General features: G+C 47.2%; 1 protein-coding gene across 1 annotated transcript; it reads left to right on the top strand.

Annotated features, from left to right (window-relative positions):
* The first annotated feature begins 1,281 nt into the window (after window positions 1-1,281).
* CD8B (CD8 subunit beta) lies at window positions 1,282-8,083 on the top strand. Its single transcript, XM_065634719.1, is given in 5 exon segments — window positions 1,282-1,567; window positions 4,343-4,693; window positions 7,076-7,171; window positions 7,836-7,925; window positions 8,043-8,083. Coding segments are annotated over 5 exon segments (864 nt in total).
* The last annotated feature ends 8,100 nt before the right edge of the window (window positions 8,084-16,183 follow it).

Below are 16,183 nucleotides of genomic sequence, written 5' to 3'. Positions count from 1 at the left end.
GGATAAAGGGAAAATTCACTTGCAGTGGAATTTCTCATATTAAGCAACCTCCCCTCCCAAAAAAAAAAAAAAAGAAATACCTACAGCCATCCTGGAGAAGTCCCAGTTTGGGAGTGAGGGGAAAGGCAAACAGGAGGTAGGGAGGGGAGAAGCAAGGGTTGCTGCACCCCATGCTGGGGGATCAGCTCTGAAAACTAGCCCTTCAAAGCACCAAAATGTGTTTGAAAGCACTGAAATGATTTTTTTTTTTCTGCCAGGAAAGAGTTAAGGGGCGATTCAGCCAACCCTAAATTTCAGCAGCCAAGCCCTTGGTGGAAAAGCTTTTGGTGGTTAGCAACCCACTCCGAGCAGGAAATTATTTTAAACAGAAATGAGGAGGGGATGTGTCAGAGCAGCATGGAAAATTCTGGTACAAAATGGACCAAAAAATTGCATGGCACAAGATGCAAAATCGTTTTTCCTGTTCCTCCGCCAACCCAAACCCCAGGGGAAGTTTCTTGGTGCCCCCACATGAGACCCCCACAGGGATTTTCCCCCTCACCAGGGAGCCGGCCCCGGGGAGATGCTGAGGCTTTGTAAGGACCACAAGCATCTGCAGAAATAGGGCATAAAAGAAAACCAAACCCGTCTTGGCAGCCAAGGGGGCAGTGACTAAAAAAAAAATAGTAAATAATTTACTTTTTTTCCCAAATATGGAAATATTGAAGGCTTCTGACACCAGTTCGCCTCTGTAATATCACATATTTCACTCTCCGAATCCTAAACCCCAAGTGTTTCTAATCTCTCCTTCTCAAAGACATTTCAAAGCCACTCTGGTATTTTATCTATCATTTCAATATTTCTGGGTATGAGCTGTGCAATGTTGCAGCTACCGAAGCAACAAGGTGGGGAGCAACAGCAGAATTTCCTTATTTTTGTGGTTTTTCAGCCACCAAATTTGTTTGAGGTTTCTTGCTCTTGGCTTCAAAGTTTTCTGTGTTGCCTCATGCCTCTTCTTTATGGTGAGCTCGTTTGACATTCAGCATTTTCCAGGCCTGGAGAAAAACACCTCCTGCTAATGATTCTGCCAAAGGACCCATCCCCACAGCTCAAATTGCACCTTCTCCTTATTTTGAACGCATTTTGATTTCAACAGAGAAAACAGCCAAAATTCATCCTTTCCTGCTTTGATTTTTCACGCCAAGCTCCTACGTTTCTGATTTTTCTAATTGCACGGAGCTAGATTAAAAGAAGGAAGAAAAGCTAAGTGATGAGATATGAAGAAATCATTATTAAAAATCAATGAGTTTTTGGAGTTTAGTTCCTAAAGAGGATTTTGGGGGATCCAGTGTGGGGCTGCTGCCCTGATGCACACCTGCTTTGAGGGCTCGGCGCAGAAGAAGCTGCCACGGCAGATGTTCTTTGGCAGTTGTCGGTGAGACATTTGCATGGAGACAGGGCAGAACCTCCTGGGGTGAAGCCAACCCAACCACCACACGTGGAAAGGGAGATCTGGACCAAACCCCCTCCATTGTTGACCCCATGGCCCGGCTTTGGCTCCATCTCTGCATCTGCTTCCAGATCCCAGGTAAGAGGGACAGGTCTCTTAAGGGTTGAGGGCAGCTAAAATCAGGTTGGAGCCTTTCCTCCAGCCTGCTCCAGCATGTGGGATGCATCGCATGGCATCTGGACGATGGAAACTTTAAATATACAGGCATAGTACAGATCTACAGGATATTACTACCTGTCACCACATAATTTTGGACAATGCCATTAATAACATGATTTAGCTTTTAGTCAGCCCTGAAGTGGTCAGGCAGTTGGACTAGTTGATCATTTTAAGTCACTTCCAACTGAAATAGTCTATTCTTCTCTTCTTCTCTTCCCTTTATAGTGCAATATATAATGATATGCATAAATACATATATATATATAAAAGTATATATATATATACAGCGGCAGAGACCTCTCAGAGTTTGTTTTTACTGCACCTTCTTAATGCAGATGGACTGGGGGAAGCTGCTGGTGGAGAAGTTAAAGTAGCACCTCTCTCTGTTGCCTGTGTAACACAAAGATGATAAACATCCATCTAATTTTCTTCTAAATCTATCCAAGAACTGGAAGTTTCGCAAGGGCCCTGGCTGGAATCAGTGTGTTATAAAACTGTGTTACCTTCTGCCTGTTGCAGGGAGGTTGCAGGAGTTCTGGACCAAACATATACAGTCGATGTTATGGCAAAGTGGCAGAATTACACTTTACAGGACAAATTGTGCCATCGGTTCTTAGGTAGAAAATGTTTGGAGTATGAAATAGTTGTTGGATGTATATATTAGGGTCACAGCTCACGTTGGCCCCCCAGGTGTTGCCCAGCCTGGGTCCGCAGCCGCTCAGCATCCTCACTAGATGCCGTCAGGACTGCAGGGAGTTCTGTTTGCAGCACATGGTGGTGATCCAGCCACGGCGTAACATGGCCGATCTGACAGCAAACAGCCTGATGCACTTTATCAATGCCTATATACAGGTAATAATATCCTATAGATTTATACGGTAGGGTCCCTGCTGAGAAAAACCCCAATAAATAAGAGTTTGCCCTACAAATGCAAAGGGAACAGAGACTGGTTTTGAGCTGCTGCAGGCTGGTCTGGCCAAGCATGTGGAAGCAAAGCCATCCCACTCTGATTCCTCGTGTCCCCCTGTGCAAATATGCACCAGAAAAGTGAACAGGGAGGTTTTGGGGGATGAAGATGCAGCAGAGGTTGAGCTTTTCTGCTCCGGCTCCACCCCAGCTGCAGCTCAACCTCTGGCTCAGAGCAGAGCTGAGCATTTTCCAGGATCCCCTCTCATCCCTTCTGATTCACCTCTAACAGCTTGAGCAAAAGGTTTTCATGGGGGGTTAACTTTCCAAAGCCGGTGGAGCGAGATCTCAGGACAGCCAAGAGGACCCTGAAGCCGCCATGTCCCACGACCACACACATTTCATCCCCTAAAAAAAACATACAGGTGTTTGCCAGAGCAAAGTTTGAGAGGATTGCACTCCAAACCCTGAAAGTGGTGTATTTTAGTAATAAGGAGACATTTACATTATCACAGAGCCAGAAGATGTGGTGAAATGCTGTGGCTGCTGTGCAACACCTGAATTTCAGCATTGCAATATTAGGTTGAAGGCTGCTCGTCGCTGCAGGGTCCCGGCAGCGATGGGGTCATTGCTGTGGGACAGAGGAGGGTTGTGGATCTGTGTCAGTCCTCTGTCCCCATCGGGGACATGGGGGCCATGGGCCGTGGGGATGGCTTCAGGTGTTCTTGTGGTCATGCAAACCCGTTCCCACACCGCCGGGTTTGCAGGGCTGCCCAAGGCTGTTTGCAACAACTACCATCAGCAGCTTTGGGATTTTGAAGGAATACGGACATTTTAAGGTAAAAAAAAAAAAATCCCTTAAAAATGTATTTTGTTGAGCTTTTTGCATGGCTGTAAAAATGCCTGGGAAACAGACGGGGGAAGCAAGAGCATCCTTATCTACAAAGGGCTGTTTTTCACTTGGTCTCGGAGTATCTGCCACTTTGTAGAAGTGTTTGCGGAACAGAAGGGATCACAAGTTACCTGTTTTCCTTTTCACAAGGACACATCCTCGCTCAGACAGACATCGCTCACATCTGCCCAGGCCGAACACGACTCAGATAATTTCCACAAAAGCTGCAAAGCCCAAACACGGCGATGCGATGTCAGACAGAATCTTTCAACCTCACCGCTACCCCTCACTTCCTCTCATTCCCTAGGTCTCAAAATTCATATAAAAATAATAGTCTGAAAACTAATATCAAAGTGGCTCATTTTGAGAAGTTTTGAATGCTTTTTGGTCTTCTTCTGCATCCGAGATGTGACCTGAAGTTTATTGCCGTTGCTTCTGTCAGAACAAAAATCTGGCAAATAAGGTAAGAGGCTCAAAAAAATCTACTGAAATAGAGGTGAAGCCTCTCCAAAACAATGTGAGAAAAGGAGGGCAGGAGAGGGACATCCATAAGCACAGGTGGGGATGCCCTTCCATGCGCATAGAGGCCCAAGGACACCCTCAAAATCATCCCTCCATCCCTCTCCCTGACATTGAGCCTCCTCTCTAGATGTGTTTATAGGGCAAACTCTACCTGCATAACCAGGCTTGAGCAAAAAATAGTCGGGAAACTCAAAAAAAGGCCTCTGAGGGAATGTGGGACCATCCTGATAAAGATGCTCCTGTTCCTCACTCGTGTGATCCCCAGGTCTGTGACTACTTGATGAGATTAAGCCCACAAAGAAAATCTGTACTTAGCATGGAAGAAAAGCAATGAAAATAAAATAGTAACTGTGTATTACTGTCTTTTCTCTTAGGTTTCTATACAAATCTGCTTTTATCCCAGACTCCCGGGCATATTTTAGCCCAAACTAACAATAAAACAGAAATCCGCTGTGAGCTGAAGAAGGAGCACACGGGGGTGTACTGGTACCGCTGGAGCCAGGAGAGGCAAAATTTCGAGTTCTTGGTATTTTCCAACCCGTTGGGCAAAGTGACGTACGGCGCAAACATCAGCCAGGACAAATTTAGTGTCCAAGGGGCAAGTTCCCAAAGCTCCTACAGCCTGCACATCAGCCAGCTCCGTGCCTCGGACAATGGCACCTACTACTGCTCCATCTCCCAGTCCTTCCAGCTCCTCCTGGGCAGCGGGACACGTCTTGGTGTGGGTAAGCATCACCCCTGGGGCTCCAAAATGTGTGATGAGGTCCCCCAGGTAAGGGGTGATGCGTGTTGGCAGACCCTTCCCTATTTTGAGATGCAATATTGGGGCCTTGGGGTTTTTGTGAAGGGGCCTATGACACCAGATAAGTCAGAAAATTGAGAAAAATGCTATATTTTAGGTCAGCTGCTTGTGACAGTCCTTTTGCCACCAGCAGTTTCTATGCTGTGCTCATGCCCTGAGCACTGTGTTGGTCCTAGTGTTTTAGGATTTCCATGGGAAGGTGTTCAACCTCTATATCACAGAATCACAGACTGGTTGGGGTTGGAAGGGACCTCTGGAGATCATCCAGTCCAACCCCCCTGCTAAAGCAGGTTCACCAGAGCAGATCACACAGGAATGTGTCCAGGTGGGTTTGAATGTCTCCAGAGAAGGAGACTCCACAGCCTCTCTGGGCAGCCTGGTCCAGGGCTCTGGCACCTCACAGTAAAGAAGTTTCTCCTCATATTCAGATGGAACCTCTCGTGCTTCAGTCTGTGCCCATTGCCCCTCATCCTGTTGTTGGGCACCACTGAAAGGAGTCTGGTCCATCCTCTTGACACCCACCCTTGAGATATTTATAAACATTGATGAGATCCCCTCTCAGCTTCTCTTCTCCAGGCTGAACAGACCCAGCTCTCTCAGTCTCTCTTCATAAGAAAGATACTCCAGATCCCTCAGCATCTTCATAGCCCACTGCTGGACTCCCCTCAGTAATTCCTTGTCCTTCTTAAGCTGGGGAGCCCAGCACTGGACGCAGAACTCCAGACGTGGCCTCACCAGGGCAGAGCAGAGGGGGAGGACAACCTATGTTAGGGAGCCTGCCCTGTGTTCTCCTCATCCCTTGTGGTACTTTGTATGAGAGGCTGGATGTACTGCTCAGCTCACAGGTCCTCTGCACCCCGGTTCTTCCCTCCCCTTCCTCCAAGTCACCAGAGCAGCATCTTCCAGGCCAGAGGAGATCATCCCTGGCATCGCTGGGGTGGCTCTGGCCACAGGTTTCAAGCCTGTCCTTCGCATAAAGGATTGAATTGGGATTTATTCCTCAAATCTCACAATCCACCATCACTGGGGAGCTCCAGCCAGAAATCAGATCTGTCTGTGGGTGTCACTGTGGGGATGATGCTTTACAGACCCTGGGTGATACAGCAGCTCTTTTCTGCCCATTTTCCCTTTGACCACTGAGCAGGAGGTGGTGTAGGAAAGCTAATGTGTTTAAAGTAGGATTCGGCCATTAGTTTGCAGGCTTTTAGAGAGAAAAATAACTTATTTAACCAACATGCAGCTATGGCTGCTGACTTTAAATCATCCCTATTGTCCTGATCTTTCTGTTGGTTGCTTTTTTTTTTTTTTTTTTTTAATATGCCCTGCACCTTGAGCTGGCTGAGAAATTGCTTTTGGATTCTTGCCGGCTTGAAGAAAAACTGCTTTGAGATAAAGGGCAACTGGTTTTTATCAACTGGGCACATATCTTTGTGCAAAGCAAAGCATGAAAAAAAAGGGCTGAAAAGCAGCATGATCAAGGACACTCCAATTTAGACCTAAACATCAGCAGGTGCTCTGGGAAGACTCAGGCTTTGCTTGATATTTTCATTTTTCCTTCAGTACACATGATAAAACAGTTTGTCTTTAAGTTCCTTTTCTTTAAGTCTATTATAATGTAAGGGAGAAGTCATCCAGATAAATCCCAGGCACCTGATATCTCTTATTTCCACGTAAAAGAACGGTAGTTTCCATAGGAATTTCAGTCCTGGATAGAAGCAGACAAAAACAGTTTTGAATCACCCAGAATTGTGAATAAGTAGAGTCTGAGCAGAGGTACAGCTATTTAATTACATTACTGGGATATTTTCCTGACCAGTTTTACAGAGAGATGAATGCACTCCATTGTAATTCACAGAATAATAAATCCTGCCCTAATTTTATAAGGAAAAAAAAAATCCAAATTTGAGCAAAGGTTAGAGCAATCTGAGTATGGAAAAGATCCAGAGAGCTCTTAAAACCTCCCAGTGCTACAGAAATCTTCTGCTACCCTTGAATTTGTGCAATGCTGATGAGATGGTACCTGGCAGTAAATGTAGCTCAAGGAAGCTTCCTTTCTCCTTTCTTAACCTTCTGCCCTTGTTTGCCTGGTACGTTGTTTTATTAGTGCTTTTATAAGCTCTTGGTAACTTCTGTGGCCACCAAGAGGTTCAGGTCCAGCTCCCAGGCCCCTTCAGGTGACCCAGTTCTTTGTGGGGCATCCCTGGATGAGGCTAATTTTAAAAGTCAAAATTTCCAGCCCTTCTTGCTTGTTGTTTGGGACCTCCACTGAACTCAATGCTATATTGACCATGCTCTTCTCCACCAGTTGATGTTTTGCCTCTGCCTCCGAAGACCACTGAGGCACCAGTCTCCACAAAGCCCGTGCGGAGCGTAACCAAAAGCAAAGCTGCCAAAAAGAAAGGTACGGCACCTAGCTGGGTTGCAAAAGGGGTTTGCTGAGCTCCTGGGGGTCTCCAAGGTTCAGCTGGAGTTTGTCCTGAGGTGGGGGCTACCACAACATGACCCTGCTGGGGCAGGCATCTGGGCCCACCTAGACCCACTGCTCTGGTTGGAGGTGATCTCAGCCTTCAGGAACAGTCCGCTGCGATATGCAAGGATTTAGGGGCCAGGACGTATTTCATAGAATCGTAGAATCACAGAATCATAGAACTGTTTGGGTAGGAAGGGACCTTCAAAGCTCATCCAGTGCCACCCCTGCCATGAGCAGGGACATCTGCACCAGCTCAAGTTGCTCAGAGCCCCGTCCAGCCTGGCCTGGGATGTCTCATGGGATGGGGCATCCACCACCTCTCTGGGCAACCTGGGCCAGTGTTTCACCACCCTCCGTGTAAAATATTTCTTCCTCATCGTGACTCATAGCTAAGTTCTCTGCAATGCCTTTGGGGTGCAATAGATTCTCCAAGGGATACCCCAGGGTGCTGGCCGCATCCTCCACCCCTCCTGAGGACCTGCCTTATTTTTCTCCCCTCTCACCCCACTCTTCATCCCTAAAAGCTGCCAGGGCAGGATGATGCTGGGTGCTGAGCTGGGCGAAGCTCCACACCATGTTCTCTCCTGCTCTCCAGGTGCCTGCAGCCCCCTGGTCTGGGTCCCCCTGGCCACCAGTGTCCTGGTCCTCCTGCTGAGCCTGGTCCCCACCGCGTACCGCCTCTACCGTAAGCATCCCACCAGCCCTGGGGGACGATGAGGGGTGTCAGGCCCCGGGACAGCCTGGGAGCGGGATGGGGAGCTAAGAGAAGGTCCTGGGGCTGATGGACACCATCTCTCCCCAGGTTTGCGGCGGAGATTGTGGCTTCGCATCCACAGGCAGTAAATCCCACCAGCTCCCCCTGCCTTGGGTGTGCAGGGAGAAGTCACGGACCCTCCTCTGCATGGTGCTGACCCCGGCCTGGATGTGACCCAGGAAGGATGTTACAGGGGGCAGACAGACATTTCTTTCCTGTGATGGGCCACGACTTTAACCTTTCTTCTTGACACAACAGCTGGTAATTGGACTGGGCTGGATCCTGCAGCACGTGGAGCATTTTTCAGAGGGCGCTGAGCAAGGTGAACACCATGGCTGGCTCTGCAACAGGGCTAGTGTACTGAGGGGACTCAGATGGGCTGGAAAGATGCTCTGAGAGCTTCTTGGCTGTCCTCTCTACCTATGGGACATCACAAAGGTGCTTTTCCTTTGCTCCTGCTAACACTGGTTGATAAGACTTCGCTAACAAACACTCTGCGAGAAACCAGCAGACAGCAGGGGTGGGTCACTGTATAGCTTGCCATGTATAGGCATGTTTGTTAGAAATAGTGAATATATCGCTCAGCTGTTTTGCTCTGTAGGTTGGTGTCTTGTGTCTGCACTTAGTGCACAACATGGATGAGTGGTGAGCGAGGAGCCACGGCTTCTGCCCAAGCAAGAGTTAAAGCAGAAGAACAGCTCGGGGGGAGCAGGTCTGGGAGAGCATCTTCTCCCACAGGAGGTTGAAAACATCCAGGAGTGGGAGAGGAAAGCCAGACAAAGCCATGCACCCAAGGCCAAACACCTGGAGCAGCCTGAAGGCCAACACTGCCGTTGAGAGTAAACAGAGGCGGCTGGGAGCTGGCCCTGAGCCTGGCAGCACAGCAGAGCTGGAGAGAATTGCCCTGAGCAATGTCTGTGTGTGCTGAGCCCCGAGCGATGCCCGGAGCAGGGTAAGTCTCCCCAGGGACGTTCACAGAATCATAGAACAGTTTGGGTTGGAAGGGACCTTCAAAGCTCATCCAGTGCCACCCCTGCCATGAGCAGGGACATCTGCACCAGCTCAGGTTGCTCAGAGCCCCGTCCAGCCTGGCCTGGGATGCCTCCAGGGATGGGGCATCCACCACCTCTCTGGGCAGCCTGGGCCAGGCTCTCACCATCCTCAGTATAAAAAATTTCTTCCTCATGTCTGGCCTGAATCTCCCCTCTTTTAGTTTAAAACCATCACCCCTTGTTCTATCGCAACAGGCCCTGCTAAAAAGTCTCTTCCTGTTTTTCCCATCTGCCCCTTTTAAGCACTGAAAGGCCACAATAAGGTCTCCCCGCAGCTTCTCTTCTCCAGCTGAACACCCCAACTCTCTCAGCCTGTCCTCCCAGCAGAGCTGTTCCAGCCTCGGATCATTTCTGTGGCTCCTCTGGCCCCTCTCCAGCAGGTCCATGTGTGTCCTGTGCTGAGGACCCCAGAGCTGGACACAGGACTCCAGGTGAGGTCTCACCAGAGCGGAGCAGAGGGGCAGAATCACCTCCCTCCACCTGCTGCCCACGCTGCTTTTGATGCAGCCCAAGATACAATTTGCCTTTTGGGCTGCAAGCGCACATTGCCGGCTCATGTCCCATCTTTCACCCAAGTCCTTCTCCACAGGGCTCCTTTCCATCCCTTCTTCCTTCACCTGTATTGATACCGGTGGTTGCTCCAGCCCAGGTGCAGGACCTTGAACTTGGGTCAACAAGGTTCAGCCCCTGCCTAGAACTGCAAGGCTGATGTGGGGCTGGAAATTTGGCTCCTTGCTGAGCACAGGCAGTGGGTGCTCACTCTCAGGCACATCCCCAGCCCCACATCTCTGCCAAAATACAGGCACCAGAATAAGGCTGTATCAGCAGCAGCGAGTGCAAGGGGAAGGTGGTCCAGACACCTCCTGTCCCCAGTGTGGGTGGGAAGTCCAGCAGCTATTTTTACTGCTGGGGAAGCAGCAGGGATCTCCTGTCCTGCACATTGCCTGTGTCCTCACAGCTGCCCACAAGCCAAGGGCTGGTGTGGCACCAGAGTCCCCAGGGCTGGGACAAACACAGGCATGAGAGGAACATGTGTAGGTGTGAAGCATTGCAGTGGCACAGCAGCAACCCTCTGCCCTTACCCTCCTTCCCCTCTCAGCCACAGGGAGCTGTTGCTCTCCACTGCAATATAAGATATTTCTGAAGGACTTGGTCTCAAACCTGGCCATGCCTGCTCCTTGTGATGGATATTTCCCCTAAATGATGCAGCAATAAAGCTGCTGTGGACAACGCTGAGCCAAGCTTTCCCAGGCTGTGGTGCTAAGCCAGGTTTTCAGGCCACCCAGCTGATGGCCGGAGAGGACACTGACCCCAGATCCCATCCCACCAGGGATGCTGCAGGGAGGGGTCCCCGAGCATCTCTGCTTCCGACACATCAAACCAGCAGAATGTTTTGTCCTCTGTGAAACCTCAAATGAACTAAACCCACCATTTTTCTACCCCGCAAGCCCTTGGAGTGCAGGGCTTTGCCCCAGGAGCAGATGATTTTTATTATATGTATTTTTTTACAAGACAGCTATAAGGAAACCCTGCTTTGAAACTTTCCATGGGTAAAGGTTTCTTTTTTTCAAAAAACATGATTTTTCCCTCTGCCTGCAGCTGCTTTTGAAATCCCAGCTGAGTTTCCCACACTTGAGGCAACCTGACCTTAACATCCATCCCTGCCTCCCCTCTCCCACCTCTGGAGGGAGTGGAGCATCTCTCTTATGAGGAAAGGCTGAGGGAGCTGGGTCTCTTTAGTTTGGAGAAGAGGAGACTGAGGGGCGACCTCATTAATGTTTATAAATATATAAAGGGTGAGTGTCAGGAGGATGGAGCCAGGCTCTTCTCAGTGACAACCAATGATAGGACAAGTGGTAATGGGTTCAAACTGGAACACAGGAGGTTCCACTTAAATTTGAGAAGAAACTTCTTCTCAGTGAGGGTGACAGAACCTGGAACAGGCTGCCCAGGGGGTTGCGGAGTCTCCTTCTCTGGAGACATTCAAACCCACCTGGACACCTTCCTGTGTAACCTCATCTGGGTGTTCCTGCTCCGGCGGGGGATTGGACTAGATGATCTTTCGAGGTCCCTTCCAATCCCTGACATTCTGTGATTCTGTGATTCTGTGAGCCTGAATCTCCTCTCCCACGGGAAGGTGAGCAGCCTCGGGGATAACCCTGCCTGGTCCGTTCCTCCTCCTTCCATCCCACACTCACACCATCCCCAGTGTGTGAGCCTCGCTGAAACCCCCCAGGGACGACACCGTCTTGCCTTGATAGACTTCAGACACCGATTATCCCTGCTCCAGTAAAACCTGTTCAAAGGATAGGGATTTACCCCTTGGCTCTCTGCCCACCTATGAATAATAGTAGCAGGCAGCAAAGAATCTGCTCGGATTCTGAAGTCACCAATTTGGCTTCATCGTTTCTTTGTAAATTGGAAAAAAAACCCACAAACAAACAAACAAACCACACCTCCACATCATCTATCTGCCTGCAATGAAAACAGGAGATGACAACAAGTCAAAGATGCTACATGTCCTTTTGAAACACAGGTTTAGGCAGTTTAGCAATGGAAACAACTGAAAAAAATGTAGTAAATCCTGTAATCATCAATAGGATGTTTTAAGACAGTGAAACTCGGAGAGATTTTAGCAGCAGGTTTCACAACTGCGAGAGACAGTGGAAAAAAATCACCTGTTTCGCAGATTTTTGCCCAAAGCATATATAAGAAAGAAACAGAAGCACAAGTAAGTACTTTTATGTAAGCACAAGTAAATACACAAGAAGTACTTTTATGTCTGAGAAAATTAACCAGGTTCCCTGACACTTGCTATTGATTATATATTTTTTTCTTTCCTATCTCGTCACTGTGCTGAGACCAGGACAATACCAGCCAAGAGTCAGGGACATCGTGTTGGAGCATGTGGGGACAAAGGGATGTTTCCATCATGAAACCTGATGGGAAAGTGTTCCTGTGCATCTCTGCTAAAGTCATGGGGGCCCAGATCAATGGAGGGAGAGATACAGGTAATGGTGTCACCCATCCTGGTGTCACCCGTCGCGGCGTCACCCCTGCCGTGATCTCCTGGCAAATGACAGTCCCTAATTTATTCCTCGTTTCCTTCCAAGGATGGACCAACCTCCTCTCACTGTCGCCTTCCTCCCCGCAGCAAGGAACATCCATACCCAGAAGGGAAAATAATGGGATTTTTTTATATAACCCCAAGCACTCAAGTCAGCGGTTAATAAATGATGTCACCTTAAATGACAAAAGGAGACGCCACTAAAAATTGAACAGATACAAAAGGCCTTTGAATAGGACAAAGGGGTTTTTGCAGATCTGTGGCTTTAAGAACAAACCATTATTTGTGTTGTGCCCATTCCATGAATCATCAGGCAAGAAACTGTAAAAGAGGTCAGAAATAACATGTTGCAATAATCCAGTATTATTATTATTTTACTATTTAATATTCTTTTATATTATTTCATATTCTCTATTTATATTCTGTATTCCATATAGAATATATTCTGTTTTATAAAAAAGACTGCAGTTGTTCTTTCAATAAACAGTGCATGCATGTCTTGAAAGCATTAAAATATTCAAGGAACAGAGAGCAGAGCAGAAATACAGGTATTTCAGGCATTGCAGTAAATAGTCTTCATGCTTTTGTAAAACTTCTATAAATGGATTTTTTAAAATTTGGCAATCCTTCCAGAACATCTCAGTTGCTGATCTTATATTGGCAGTGCCCAGTTTTTCTTTATTCTTTTAACCTGCCCAGTCTTTGTTTCTGAGGAGAACCTGTGATTTTGTCATACAAACAAGTAAATATAAATCAGGTGAAGCTGAAAACTTTCAGTTGAAAACAAGCTAGTGACACGAGGTCGGAAGTTATATCCCATTTTAAAGCTCCTAAGTACATAAAAAAAAGAATTTTTCAGAGTCATAAACACAGATGAGTCAAGCACACTAACGAGGAAAGGACAATAACATATCTATTAAATTACTAAACTTGAAACGTGTGCAAAGGGAGAGACGGATATCGAAGGGTGTTGTTTAAATTCCTTCCAAGTTATCCTTGGCCAGAACAGCTCCATGCACGGTACCTGCTTATTAAATATCTCCTTCTGGCAGGAAAAATAGATTCACAGCAGGACTTCCAGGCATCCAGACCACACTTGATGAATGAAAATTTCTACATGTCTTTTTCTGCCACCGTATAAAAACAGATATGTCCCAGAAACTGCAAAAAAATCCCAATTTTTACTTGCGGCTCCTGAATCCCATTGGTGCGCAGACACAGCCCTACACACACACCCCAATCAGGGACATGGGCAAGTCTCTTCTTGGTCTTTCAGAAGCATCCAATATAGAAAACTATAGAAATATTGCATCACATGGCAGTTATTTATACTGATAATTTTATAACTATACATTAGTTATACTATAACATATATTACAGTTAGATGCATTATTTTATAATATATTTAATACAGTTGTAACCTATCTACTTATAACTTATCTACTTATCTACTGCATTGAAATATATTACATATAGACAAATTATAGATACTATTTTTATGTATTATGTGTTATATATAACATACATAGCTACATGTGTATTGTTATATGCATATTGACAGTTATACAGATTGACAGATATCTATAGAAAAAATCATTGGGGAACAAAAAGATACCTTCAGGTGTCCTCAGTACTTCATGCCTATATGTTCCTGGACTTCATCACATTTCATTCAATAAACCAGAAATAGTAATATATTACATTTCTGCTTTATATAAAGCAGAAAAGGTTTATTTAATATTATTATAATTTTTATTTAGTATTATTCCTGGCCATTAATTAAATATTATTTGCTGAAATAACAAATATTTGTGTGTATCAGTATATCTATATTGCATACACTCAGGGTGAGATCTGCAGCTTCTGTGGAATTATATACAAATATTTGTTATTGCGGCACTGGGTTAACTGGAACACGTGTCAGACCAAGTTAAAAATCTGTCGGTATAAGGGACGTATTTTGTTTCTATACCGCCTTTCTGTGGGAAAGGTTACTTTGAGTTAATACATCAGTGGTTCTTACACATAAAATAAAACTTTCCCCAGGCTTCACATATTTGTAATAGAGAGGGAGGTTTAATATTCCTCCCATGGCCGTGTGTTTTATCTGCTAAAGTTAGATTTTTCAGTGAGGCTTTGAGGTATGCAAGTGTTTGAAGGAGGAGCTGCATCGCACTTTAAATTAGGGGAATATCATTATCACTATTTGCACTCTCTGATCTAGCTAATAAATTAAAAACAGATGTGAAACACTTCTTTAAAAATACCAATGATGACATCAGCCAAGAACTTTATCTCTGCCAGGTACAACCTATGTGCTGTTGTAAGGGGGATCTCAAACCACCAACTTCTTTAGCTCATTTAACATAAAAAAAACCCCAAAACTCTGGCAGGAGTCACTCATGGAAAGGAACTGGTGGTCAAAATGAAAAGGAAACCTGCTCAAATGGCAAAGGCCTCTCCATCCTCTCCAAAAAGCTCCTTGGAGGGGTTGGGAGCCCTAACACAGCAAGGCTGACACAGATGTCCGTGAGATGGTCTCCTTGGATATTTTGGGGTCAGGCAATGATTAAGGACTAAATTTTGTCTTGCCCAAACTGCTCTGAGTCTCTGCATCACGCAGCAGAACACCCGACTGCAGAAACGATGGGTGTCTGCAGGAGAAGTCTTGCAACGCCGAGTTTTTCAAGGGCCCGAGCTGTTCTTGGTGTGAATTTTGGAGTTGTCCTGTGCAGGGACAGGAGCTGGACTCGATGATCCTTGTGGGTCCCTTCCAACTCAGCGCATTCTATGATTCTGTGCTGGAGAACGCCAAAAAATGCCCGATTTCCCCGTGCAGAGCGTGGGGAGCAACAGATGCCTCCACAGCCACCAGCACCCTGCCTGCTGCGGCCAGCCCATGTCCCACCCCACACCCTGTGAGCACGATGGAACAAACCTTACCCGGCCATGTCGGTTTTTTCTGCTCTTCTTCTCTGCTTGTGGTTAAAACATCCAGCCGGGAGGTTGGGCAACAAAATACGGGGTGCAACCAAGTTCCCTCCCTGCGAGGCGGGGAAGGGAGGAGGGCTGTGGCTTAGCAGGCATCTCTGTCCCCAAAGCGATGCCCGTGATCTCGCCCACCGTGTTTCCCGTTGCTCCCTCCCAGCACAGAGAGCTGGGGCCGCGGGCCGTGCAGGCGGCGTGAGATGCAGCACAAAACCCGGGTGCTGGGCAGCTGCCCCCGGGGACAGGTGGGGCATCCTCGGATGTCTGTGTCTGCGCTGCTCTTCCACGTTGCACCACAACCCATGGCAGAAACCACAGCTGAGTCCCGCCGTATGATCAGAGAGATGGAACACAAGGACAGGCTGAGAGAGCTGGGGTGTTCAGCCTGGAGAAGAGAAGCTCTGGGGAGACCTTATTGCGGCCTTTCAGTGCTTGAAATGGGCCGATAAGAAAGATGGGGACAGACTTTTTAGCAGGGCCTGTTGCGATAGGACAAGGGGTGATGGTTTTAAACTAAAGAAGAGGAAATTCAGGCTGGACATGAGGAAGAAACTTTTGACACTGAAGCTGGTGAAACACTGGCCCAGGTTGCCCAGAGAGGAGGTGGATGAACCATCCCTGGAGACATCCCAGGCCAGGCTGGACAGGGCTCTGAGCAACCTGAGCTGGTGCAGATGTCCCTGCTCATGGCAGGGGGGGCACTGGATGAGCTTTGAAGGTCCCTTCCAACCCAAACCATCCTGTAATTCTATGATTATGTGGCATCTGGTGTCTCTTCATTTACCAGCATCGGAGGAGATGCTGAGGGCCCTGCAGTTGGCTCTCAGGCAGGGTCACAGGCAGAACTGCTGATGTTCCTCATCAAAGCTCAAGGTACAATCATTGTCCAGCACAAGTACAAGGTAAAATCACTGGCTGATGTCACAGGGAGAAGTGCTTCACTATGCTTACACCCAGCTACAAGGCTTCAAAATATTATGTATTACGTGTTAACATCAACACCCCATGCAAATTTCCAGCTGGGATATTTCGTATTGGTCTCTTAAAAAAAATTGAGACAAAATATTCCTGTGGGCTGGAAT

This window comes from Caloenas nicobarica, chromosome 4 (genome assembly GCF_036013445.1).
Source record: "Caloenas nicobarica isolate bCalNic1 chromosome 4, bCalNic1.hap1, whole genome shotgun sequence".
Classification (NCBI taxonomy): Eukaryota; Metazoa; Chordata; class Aves; order Columbiformes; family Columbidae; genus Caloenas; species Caloenas nicobarica.
The sequence above is the reverse complement of the archived record's forward strand: the minus strand, read 5'-3'. Positions and strand labels throughout refer to the sequence as shown.